The sequence below is a fragment of the Rhinatrema bivittatum genome, chromosome 5 (genome assembly GCF_901001135.1).
Source record: "Rhinatrema bivittatum chromosome 5, aRhiBiv1.1, whole genome shotgun sequence".
NCBI classification, from domain to species: Eukaryota; Metazoa; Chordata; class Amphibia; order Gymnophiona; family Rhinatrematidae; genus Rhinatrema; species Rhinatrema bivittatum.
The window spans coordinates 294,686,666-294,698,815 of NC_042619.1; the positions used below are offsets into that span (position 1 = coordinate 294,686,666).

Sequence of the window (12,150 nt, forward strand, 5' to 3'; positions counted from 1 at the left end):
CCCTAAACCAATTAAGCATAATACATCACTTTGAATACATATACAGTGCTGCTCTCTGCTTCTATGGCAGGGGGAAAAGTGGAAAACAGGATTTACATTCAGGCAACAACCAAGGACAGAACTTCACAATTGGGTAAACAATCGTGGGGGTAGCTGCTTATTACGGCAGTTACTACCCTAACCAATTAAGCCTGATACATCACTTTGAAAGTATATACAGCCTTGCTATCTGCTTCAACGGTAGGGGGAAGTGAGGAAAACAGGATTTACATTCAGACATTATCCAACAAGGCATCGATCTGTGCAATCTGGGTAAACAAGCACCGGGGTAACTTGCTTGATGCGGCGGTTACAACCCTTAACCATAAGCCTTATGCTCACCTTTGATGCAACTCCAACATTACTCTTTGCATCAATGACTGGGGATGGCATGAAATTTGAATCAGTTACCAACAAGAGCCCTGAAGTTGGTGGTTGGTGAAACAGATAAGTATGAGAAAATAAGTGTGGAAGTTTGCAGGGGAGACTGGATGGGCCGATTGGTCTTTTTCTGCCGTCAATACTATGTTTCTATATATATATATTAGCTTAGTGCATCAGAAGTGAACTCACATTTTCTTTACTTGTATGGTAAAAATTAAGCTAAAATTTAGCTCATTTTTTACTCACATTTTATTACATCAGGCTGTTAGGTAGAAAAGACAGATCCAAAGTGCAAGATCCTATGCCAAAAATCAAAATTAGATTCCACTGGAAGTGGCTTTAGCCTTTAACTTCTAAACTATCAGGGCTGCTCCAGCACTTCACTGTTTACTGCTAGGAAGTCCTATTTTTCAGCATGCAGTGCATTTGTATCACTTAATCCTCAGTGCTTCTTTACACCTTTCAGACTCAAGTTCCAGTACCTTATTGGAGACTGTAAGAGATGGGCTTGCCTGTAGATTATTGAAACAGTTCTTTAGTTTGTGAGAACTCTGAGTCCCTGCTTTCAGAAGTTGTTTTGTTCTTTTTTTTTTTTTTTTAACCTTAGCCACAGAATAGGACAAATCCTTCTGAAGTTGTTGGGATTCTCTGTGTTTAAGAGATTGAGTTCATATCCCTTTCAAAATACTGAAAACTGAATATCAAATGCTGGTACTGACAGAACACAGGAAATAAATCAACCTAGTAAACACAATACTATGGTTATGTGGCCATCTCAGAATTAAATTAGTGTAATAATTATTCATTACATTTCTCAAGGTATCTTTTTCTTGGTAAATTTTAGGATATATAGTGCATCGAGTCATCTTTTCATAGTAAAATGTGAAAAATCTGCAGATGCTTCAGGGTGGCCCATGGAAAAGTAGCCTGCCTCCAATGCACTGGTATTAGAGGTGGGCTACTTTTCCATGGGCCGCCCTGTAGTTAGAGATCGTGGGCCTAATTATGTTTTCCCCTAAGCAGAGACCAGCAAAATATAATATAAGAAATGCCATGCTAGGTCAGACCAAAGGTCCATCAGCATCCTCTCTCTGACAGTGGCAATCTGGATCATTCAAAAGTATCCGTCGGATCCCAAAGAGTTCATCCAGTTCCTTGTCTCTTATTCGCGGGGGAAAGCCTGCTCTTTCTCCAGGAGCTTGCCCAAATCCTCCTGCAACAAAATCCAAAGCTTATTCATGCACTGAGTGAAAACAATTCTTATTCCAATGTGTTTTAAATTTGCAACTTGCTAGTTTCATTAAATGTCCCCTATTTAAAAGGGTAAAGAGCCATTCCTTATTTACCTGTTCTACCCTATTCATGATTTTATAAATCTGTTGTTTTTTCTCCAACCTGTTTAGCCTTTCTTCATAAGAAAAATTGTTCCTTCCTCATTATCATTTCTGGTGCCCTCTCTCTGTACCTTTTCTAGTTTAGTAATATCTTTCTTGAGATGGGGGCAACTAGAACCACATTCAGTACTCAAGGTGCAGTAACATCATAGACTCAGAGGTTCTGAAATATTCTCATTTCTTTGTGAAAAATTCCTAACATTCAGTTTGCTTTTGTACCAGCCCTTGCATTCTAAGCTGAGGATTTCAACCTATTGGGCACAAGATCCTTTTCCTGAGTGGTGATTCCTAAAACAGAATCCAGCTTTGTGCACCTATATTTAGGATTATTTTTCTCTATGTGCATCATTTTGCATTTGTCCACATTAAATTTAGTCTGCCATTTAGGTGTCCAGTTCCCCAGTCTTGTATGGTCCTTCTGCAGTTACTAACAAACTGCTTGTGTTTTAACTACTTTGAATATTTAAGTGTCATCTGCAAATTTGATCACATGTTGCTCCCTTTTCCAGATTGTTACTGACAGGCCGATACAGTACAGTGCGCTCCGATGGAGCGCACTGTACTGTATCGATGGAGCGCACTGTTAGCCTGCTATTGGACGCGCGTTTTCCCTTACCCCTTATTCAGTAAGGGGAGGAAAACGCGCGTCCAACCCGCAGCATTTAATAGCACCCTAAACATGCAAATGCACGTCGATGGCCCTGTTAGGTATGCGCGCAGGATACAGAAAGTAAAATGTGCAGCCAAGCCGCACATTTTACTTTCAGAAATTAGCGCCGACCCAAAGGTTGGTGCTAATTTCTTCCGGCACCGGGAAAGTGCACAGAAAAGCAGTAAAAACTGCTTTTCTGTGCACCCACCAATTTAATATCAAGCGATATTAAGTCGGAGGTCCCGAAGAGTAAAAAAAAAAAAAAAATTTGAATGCGGCCCGCGGCTATTGGGCCGAAAACCGGATGCTCAATTTTGCCGGCGCCGGTTTCCGAGCCCATGGCTGTCAGCGGGCTCGAGAACCGACGCCGGCAACATTGAGCGTCTGCTGTCAAACCCGCTGACAGCTGCCGCTCCTGTCAAAAAGGAGGCGCTAGGGACGCGCTAGTGTCCCTAGCGCCTCCTTTTACCCGGATCTACTGCCAGACCTAATTTAAATACTGAATCACGTGCACCGGGAGAGCGGGCGTTCGCCCGCTCTCCCGCAGAATTTACTGTATCGGCCCGTGAATAAGTTACACAACACTGGCCCCAGTATAGATCCCTAGGGCATTCCACTATTTCACTTTCTCCATGTAGTCCTGTTTGTTTCCTGTCTTTTAACCAGTTGCCATTGCCTTCCAGCCTATGACTGTTTAGTTTTGTGAGGAATCTCTCGTGCATCCTTTGATAAATTCTGACAACCCTATTCCATATAATAAGTTTTATTTTTCCATATATAAATACGAAAACATTTACAAGACACAGTAGCTATTCATTTAATTTATTACCAACTTTGAAAAGAGACAGGCAATAAGTCACACTTAACATGATCACAGCGTCTTCCATCAAATATTAACATACACAAAGTCTGCTTCAATATCTTAAAGTACATTATTGTGGTTTCAGCACAAATTGCACTTATATGAAAAGTTGGCCAGAAACGGGATTTCACAGTAAATTCATCTTTGCAGATGTAAAAAAAAAATAGTTTTGCTGTGCAACAAAGTTCATACTCTAATACTGCTTACTGAGGAGAAGAAAACCAACTTTTGTCTCTGTGCCTGCTGCTGCAGCCAATGCATGCAGTCCCTGAAAGTCACTTCTTGTCCTCGTCCCCTCCCCAAAAAAAAACCTGGTCCGATCTCGGTGCGTTTCAAGCAATCCCAATACACAGTTCAGCACCGCTTTGGGTTGCTTTTCAGAACACTTCTCAAGACGCACAGTCCTGCCAGGCATTTAAGCAGCTCGCGGAAGGAAGGCAGCCGTCAGCCCCGGAGGCAGAAGCCGGCCGGTCCCCGAGGGGGGCTGGAAATGCTCGGCTTTTCGGTCATCGGCAGTGCCCGGGTGTCGCTCTCTTCACCTCTGCCGCGAGGGTAGGACCGGCGCTCCAGGACTGCGCCCGCATCTCCGCTGCTCGTGGCGCTGCCTTCCAGCTTCTCCCCCCCTCCCTCCCCACCGTGGGAAGAGCGGTCCAATCTCTTCGGCACGGGCTTGGAAGGAGCTCCGAGCGGCCTGCAGCCTCCCTGGTCCGGCCAGTGGCTTGCAAGGCCAGTGCAAAATACAGCGGTTTCGTTTTTGGCACACAGTACAACAGACTCATCAGTTCGTGTCTTTGGCTTGAAAAACTTTCCTCCTTCCCCGCGGCCTTCCGCAGCTCAGATCACCTTCATGGAATATTTCTGGAGCTTCAGGAACTGGACAAGTTTGTCCTTCGTCCTCTGCTTCAGTGCCATCAGTGCTCTGGCTTTCTCCTCCGTGTCCTGGTCGATGGAGAAGATGATCTTGGCTCGCTCCTCCGCCTTCTTGTCCCCGGAGTTCTTGAACAGCCTCTGCAGCGACTCTTGGTCGGTGCTCTCGAAGATGTTAGCGACGCCCTTCTTGCGGGAGGCCGTGTCGAAGCGATAGCCGTGGACGGAGGGACTGACGCGCAGCGAGGTGGACATTCTGGACGCCGGCTTGCTGCTCTGCGCTTTCATCTAAGCTGCCAAGCGGCCGCGGAGTTCGTGCCCTGCAGGACCGGTTGTAGGAATCAGCGCACAGCCTGTCCCCCGCAGCTAACATTTAAAGGAAACCAAGAGCTCGAAGCTCAGGTTACACCGATGACATCAGCCTGACCTCAGCAGCCCACTAATTATTATACACAGATTTAACCATTAAACTGCCAAGAACCTAGGTTTTTTGCCTGCAACACTTAATTAGCGGTTTTTTTTTTTACTGTGATTACCAGATGTTATAAAACAAATTTACAATATTACATCCATTACACACAAGAATTGAAAAAGTTTGGTTTTACGAGTTAAAAAAGCCATGCTGGTAATTTTCATAGGGCGTCTGTGGGTAAACAGGTGTTTTGCCTGCAGGAAAAAAAAAGTTATTTGTTAATTGCCTCCTCTCTTGCTCTGAAAAGGGAGGGGGCAGGATTAGAGTGAGTCGTGTAAGGTATTCCCAGAGATTTCATTCTGAAATCTTTGCTCCTTCTTTACATCTGTGATTTTGAAAAGAGCCGCTGGCTTGCAAGCACCACAAGTCGTGTGAAAATTGCCCTTTTTGTGGAGCTTTGGAAGAGGCAAAGTGTTTGGTAACTTTTGCTTACTCCACGCCCTATTTTAAGACAGAGCTTTGATAGTGATTGTATTTTGGACACACAGAAAAAAGTATATTGACCCCTGCATGCCAGGTATGCATTAAACCTTCATTAATGCCCCAATGAAACCCTTTTAAGTTGTGATCCCTTGTGGGCTCTACATCTGGCTTTTTGGCCAGGAGTGTGTGTCCATGTAAGCACATGCATCAGCTTGCAAGACAACTTTTATCAGTGTTTTTTTAATCTAAGAATCTCAGTAACAGGTGCTAAATAAAGTTAGAACTGTAAAACTTAAAGACAAAGTATGTAAAGTGCTACACAAGGCAAAAATGCATTAGTAAAGCACTGCAATACCAATCAGCATCTATTTGCACAATATATATGGAAAATGGTAAAAAAAAAAAAAAAAAAAAATTGTCTTCCTCTTAGAACACCCTATAAGTGGGCTCCCAAAATTGGGTTTGTCTAACAGGGGCAGGAAGCTCTGGAGTGCCACAGACAGTTCTGGTTTCCAGGACACCCACATTAAATATGCATGGAATATATCTGCATACGTTGGAGGCAGTGCATGCATATAAACCCCATGCACTTTCATTGTGGATATCCTGAAAGCCAGACCTGCTTGTGGCACCCCAGGACATGAGCTGGCTACCCCACTTTAACCCCTCACCCCTAAATCTTTTTTAACCAAACTCTCAATAATCCCTCCCCTACAATTCCAGCTGTATAAAAATGCAACCTCTTTTTGTTATCCTCCCTATTAAAACAACCACATTTTAAAAGAGCATTTAAAGTGTAATATATCCAATGATAAACAAATATCCCTAGGGAGTTGATTCCAATATTTGGGGACTGCAAATGAAAATCTTTGATTTCCAGAGCATGTTAATTTTATCTTCTTCACCAGCAAAACCATATAAATGCACTAGATCAAGCCCAAAATGACCATATGAATATTGGCTGCACTTTTGCACTTAAACTTCACCCCTCCCCCCATACTAAAAAAAACCCCCTAAAAATACAGAATCTCTAATTTTAAACTTTTATTTACAATAATATAAGATTACATCATTTTAAATTTGTTTCCATTAATGTGTCAACTTGACAAACTGAAATTTTATATAGTCAGTTTAATCCTTCCCATGCTTATGAGGAGGATGTAGTGAGGGGGCAGACAGGACTGAGGCAGCAGCTGCCTCTGCCATGTAAGCATGGCTGAAATGCCCAAAATGCCATAATACATGGATAACATTACACATATCTTACTTCACACTATTAATAATCAGCTTCATTGAGACATAAAATGTTCTCATAAAACTGTTAGTTTCTTACATGCTATTTTTTTAGATTATATTTGATGCTGTGTGCAGTATCTCAAACATTTTATTTTGATATTTTGAGAAATGCATTTTGTAACAGTAATAGCAAACTCTTGGATATATGCAGTTTATTGTGAAAAGGCATCATTCATTACTAAGATCCATGAAGCCCTGAGATGTGACACTATTTTATGATGCAAAGTACATTGATGCCTATTATTGCTTAAATCTTTTAATGCCAGTCCCAATTACACCAGAAGATGAGCTTAAATTCTTACATTTATAGCAAAGCTACCAAAATGCTGCTGAATCCAATAGTTGATCTCTGGGCATCCTGAAGGCACCTCTAAGTTGCCACAGGATGCCCAGCTTTTTCCTAATCCAGAGCTTGGGATGACCACAGAGATCTGTAGCCTTTCACTTGCACATCAAGGGGCCGATGCAAAAACAAAAAGCACTGAAAGCAGGCACTTTCCTGACACGCCCCCAGGCACCTCTCCTGGGGGCACCATGCAATATTTTAATTAGGGGTCGCGCAGTCAAGGAGGCGCTAGGGTTGATTGTGCGCCCCTAGCGCCTCCTTGCCAGCCGGTGCCTGGGAGTGCTCAGCTGTCCACGGCTGTCTGCCGGTTAAGAAAACGGATGCTGAATTTATCGGCATCTGTTTTCCTAATCGGCGCATAGCTATGGGTTTGGATAACGGATGCTGGTTAACTGAGCGTCCGTTTCCCAAACTTGACCGCCAGCAGTTTTTTAAAAAAAAATGTTTTAATCTTTCGTTCCTCTGACTTAATATCACCACGATATTAATTTTGGGTTGCCGTTAATTTCTGAGCGCAAAAATGTGCACATTGGACACACATTTTTTTATTGCATGTGGAGTGAATAACTAATAGCCTCATTGGCATGCATTTGCATGTGATGAGCGGTATTAGTTTCCCGGCGCGTTGGATCTGCGTTGTGGAGGCACTAATCCCCTTATAGTATAAGGGGCGGTGAGTGCGCCTACACAACCCGTGTCCAACTGCAGGTTAAACAGCGTGCTCGGCTGAGCGCACTGCATTGCATCGGCCCCCGAGTGAGCTAAAGAGGCAGCAGAAATCCCATGTTAGCAAGAAATAAAAAATAAATGTATGTATCCAAAACCCGCTTGTGCTATCAAAGCTGCAAGTGTTGTCCCTGCAGTCCTCCCCAGATGTAAATGATTGATGCTATGGTTTGCATTTCCTTTTTTTGGAAGTAAAGTGGTGAAGGGTTAAGCCTCCTTGAGCCTTAAACGTATACCTGCTAGGGATGTGCATTCGTTTTGAACTTAAATGTAAAACGCTACTTTTTTTTTTTTTTAACTTAAAAAAGTGATGAGGCGTAAACGATCGGATTTCCAACTTATTCAACATAGCTATGTTGAATACGTTGGAAATCGCGATTGTTGATCCAAAATAAAAATTTAAACCCCTCACCTTCCTTAATCCCCCCCTAAAGACTTACCACAACTCCCTGGTGATCCAGTGAGGAGTCAGGACGCCATTTCTGAACTCCTTTGCGAGGAGCACGTGACGTCGGCGCCACATCGGAGTGACGCGGCGTCACGTGATTCCCCACGGGTTCCCTCCGGCACCCTCGTTCGGCCCAGAAGGAACTTTTGGCCAGCTTGGGGGTGTCAGGAGGCCCCCCCAAGCTGGCCAAAAGTTCCTTCTGGGCCGAACGAGGATCCCAGAAGCGACCCCGCGGGGAATCACGTGACACCGCGTCACTCCGACGTGACGCCGACGTCACGTGCTCCTTGCAAAGTTGGTCAGAAATGGCGTCCTGACCCCGCTGGACCACCAGGGAGTTTTGGTAAGTCTTGGGGGGGGGATTAAGGAGGGTGAGGGGTTTAAATTTTTATTTGCACATATGGACATAGACTCAACTTATGGAATTCTCCATATGTCCATATTGACTGCAAATGGGACCCCCTTTCGACTTATGGACATATGAACTTAAACTTTTGCTCTGCACATCCCTAATACCTGCTTACTTATTCCAACGCGATGTCTACAGCCTAAAAGTACAAATACAGTGTCATACTACAAATGTCAAACATTACATCTTGCTATTTTGTTTTCAAATGAAGGCGGACTGAGGGAGAGTGGTAAATGTTAATAGTGATTCTGTTAGCTGCACTAATGGCCAAAATTAGGCTTTACTCTTTTGATAAAATGGACTTTGAAGGGATCTCGTTTTATATGTCTGAAGTCTAAAGCAAAAATTATTGAAAGGCTATTAGCTAAAAAAACCCAACCAAACGTCATCAACTAAGTTTAAGAAAGGAAGAACATATGTCGAAGCAAACTGCAGTTTCTCATGTTCTTTATGTTCCTGAGTAAGGAAATCTCAGTTATTGAGGTAATCAGAGTGCCATCCTATTCCTTGTAGCTGTCATTTGGAAATGACTGTGTAGGTGTGGCACTTACCCAACGTTGATGGCTTCCTGTTCCGCAGCCAACCCCTGGACAAAGACTCTAGGGAGCCTGTGGGGTCAGGGACCAGGCCTGGTCAGGAAGACATCAGGAAGCTTATCAGTGCTAATGTTGGATGGCGGTGGCGGTTCTCCTCTTTTACTGAGCTGTTGGCATCTGAAGGTTGGTGGCAGGGAAGGAGGGCTCCAATTCAGCCCAGAAAGAGAGCATTGTTCCTGTGTGCCTCCTACCTGCCAGCCCCATGGTCAGCTGAACTTACTTTTTTATCACTGTGGGCCTGATTCAAGATTCCCAGCAATAGAAATTGTTGGATCAGCTGTTAGAAGGAACAGGAGGAGCTCTGATGCTGCTGGATCCAAGGAAGCAGTAGCATCTATGGAGCAAGGCCACCAAGAAGAGAGGCCAGTCTAATGGGGGAGCATGCCCAACATGGGGCCAACCAGAAGGAGAGCCTGAGATCCAAGCTGAAGCTAGAGCCAACAGTGAAAGGGGCTGAGAATGGTACAAGAATGCACTCAATGAGCCATACAGCCAATGATAAGAGAAAGGGATGGCACATAACTGCATCTAGAAAGGAGCCACTGCAGCTACATGAATCCCTGCCAGGGAGAACAGACCTACTATTGAGCAGATCTAACTTAGATGGTCATCTTATCAGGCTATATATCAATATCAGAATAAATTATCTGGTTACGTTACACTGCCCTGATCCGCCCACTGCCCACTCACAAAGTTGTCCATCTAATAAATAGCCAGATAAGTGACTTATCTGGCTATCTAGTGGCCGCTGAAAGTGAGCGGATATTCAGCTGATGCTAAATAGATGTCCTATTTATCCAGCTGAACACCATTTGAATATCGGGCCCAGGGAGATTTCACATCAAACTTCACCCTCCACCTGGAAACAACTATCAGGCCGATACAGTACAGTGCGTTCCGACGGAGCGCACTGTACTGTATCGGCCCTTCCTAGGCACGAGCGCGCACATCACTGATGTTTAAGTAGGGACCGTAGCGGGAATCTAGCTGTGGTCCTGGATGATGACGACAGCGGAGCTTCAGTATTTAAGCGCAAGCTCCACTCCCTAGCTTTGCCTTTGCAACAGGTCTCCTCACTGGTTGAGTACTTGTTGCCTCATAGAGATTCGTCTCACTCCTGCACTCCTGTTCCTCGTTTGTTCCTGGTTCCTGTCTCCTTGTTCCTGTCCTGCTTCATACCTCAGATTGCCTGCACGGACTTTGACTCTGCTTCACCTGACCACGTCATTGATTCTCTCCAAGCCCGGACCTCTGCATAGCCTGACTACGCTATTGCCTATCTCCAGACCCAGACCTCTGCTTTGCCTGACTACGCATTGTCTGTCTCTAGACCCAGACTCCTGCTTCGTTTGACTACGCTTGACTATCTCCGGGATCAGACCTCAGCCTTGCTTGCCACTGCCTCTGGATTGCCGCCAGCCCTGACTCAAGCCTGTTCTTCAATGTCTCTTCAGCTTACTTCCTGGACTTGGTCTATTCAGGCTTTGGCCTACTTTTGCTCGGGCGCCCCCTGTCTGCCTTCGTTCCTTTGGCGCCCGAGTCTCCAGGACACTACCTTGTCCAGTGTAAGCCTGTACCATCTCTCACCTGCTGTCTCTGGGCTGAACCCGATCTCTACATCGTCGACGACATACAGAGGCCCACCAAAGTCCAGCCGGCCCTGGCACCCAAAGGCTGAACCTGCAGGGAACGAGGGCTGGTATTGGTGAAGCTCCAGTTGGCCTCTGTACATCAGCCAACTCCGCCTGCCGACGGTGGGGAACCGTAGGTCCCTACCTACGGGTTGCGCCAACCCCACTTCGGCCCAAGGGTCCACCTCCGACGCAACAGAACATTTGTGACCCAGTTCATTGAACTTGGATAAAGCTGTGACTGAACTGGATATTGTTGTGACATGGGGATGCTATAAAAAGGCTGACAAAAGTCATAAATTAGGTGGAAACTTAGCTGGGGGCCAAGAAATGTTCCTATTCATTTCTTACAAATTACACTTATTTTTTACAGCCCCAGAGCGAGCATTTTTTTTTTTGCTCTGCAGAAAGATGTTTGATGAATGTGGTTTTGTATGCTTGATTATAAAATCTTAATAAATGAATAAATAATAGCAATAAAATGACCATTCAAATCCGTTTCCTGTGAAAATCCATTGTGTGCAGTTGTGGGGAAAGCAGGCTGGTTTTGTTTAACAGTCCAGCTAAGACACAGGGCCAGAGGCAATGGTCTCATTTTTTTAATTAGGCAGTGTAGTTTTAAGCGATCAACAAGCCTGGGGCAGGGCATTTTTTGAAGAGAAAAGGAAGGAGCCCCCCCCCCCCTTATGAATCAGGAGAGATAACCAAATGCAGTTGGTGTAGGGAAGGAAGGAGAGAGATAGTAAACAGGGCCGGGGTCTGGAAACGGAACCCAGATCTCTCGTATAGCAGTGTTCAGCTGTGCCTCTGGGTCCTTGGGTCAGCCACAAGGGGATTGTCTGTCTCTGTGAAAACAATTAATTATGACAGGAAATCCATTTTCATGCGGCATGCCAGTGGAAATATACTTCCTCCTGTCTCTGGATCCATGTCAGAAACATAGGCATAATATGCTAGATGCATATGGTGTGAATGGAATAAAAAATACCTGTGCTAGCATCTATAGCAATTCCTTTACTGTTCTGATGATTATAATGTTGAGATAACAGAAAGGATGGGGGAGGCATGGAATAGCCTCCCAATGTAAGTGTGGAGGCAAAAATGCTACCAAAAGTCAAAAACATGTTTGAGACAAGCATAAAAGATCCATAGTGATGGGGGGGAGCAAGGGGCAAGGCTAAAACTGAGGTCAAGAAGGGTGTGCTGCAGCCAGGGAAAATGGGTAGACTTGGATGGGACTTGCCATCTGTAGTCTGTCCAGCTAACACACAGGGGCAGAGGCAATGGTCTCATTTTTTTTAAATTAGGCAGTGTAGTTTTAAGCGATCAGCAAGCCTGGGGCAGGGCATTTTTTGAAGAGAAAAGGAAGGAACCCCCCCTTATGAATCAGGAGAGATAACCAAATGCAGTTGGTGTAGGGAAGGAAGGAGAGAGATAGTAAACAGGACCGGGGTCTGGAAACGGAACCCAGATCTCTCGTATAGCAGTGTTCAGCTGTGCCTCTGGGTGGCTGGAGGACAGTGCCAAGACCCAGATCTCTCGTATAGCAGTGTTCAGCTGTGCCTCTGGGTGGCTGGAGGACAGTGCCAAGACCCAGATCTCTCG

The 12,150-nt window shown here is 44.9% G+C and overlaps 1 protein-coding gene across 1 annotated transcript; it reads right to left on the minus strand.

The window, feature by feature from the left end:
• Nucleotides 1-3,270: 3,270 nt before the first annotated feature.
• TCIM (transcriptional and immune response regulator) lies at nt 3,271-4,569 on the minus strand. The gene has a single exon (XM_029604136.1). It carries the CDS (start codon nt 4,484-4,486, stop codon nt 4,166-4,168), a length of 321 nt encoding a protein of 106 aa, XP_029459996.1. The 5' UTR covers nt 4,487-4,569; the 3' UTR covers nt 3,271-4,165.
• Nucleotides 4,570-12,150: the final 7,581 nt, after the last annotated feature.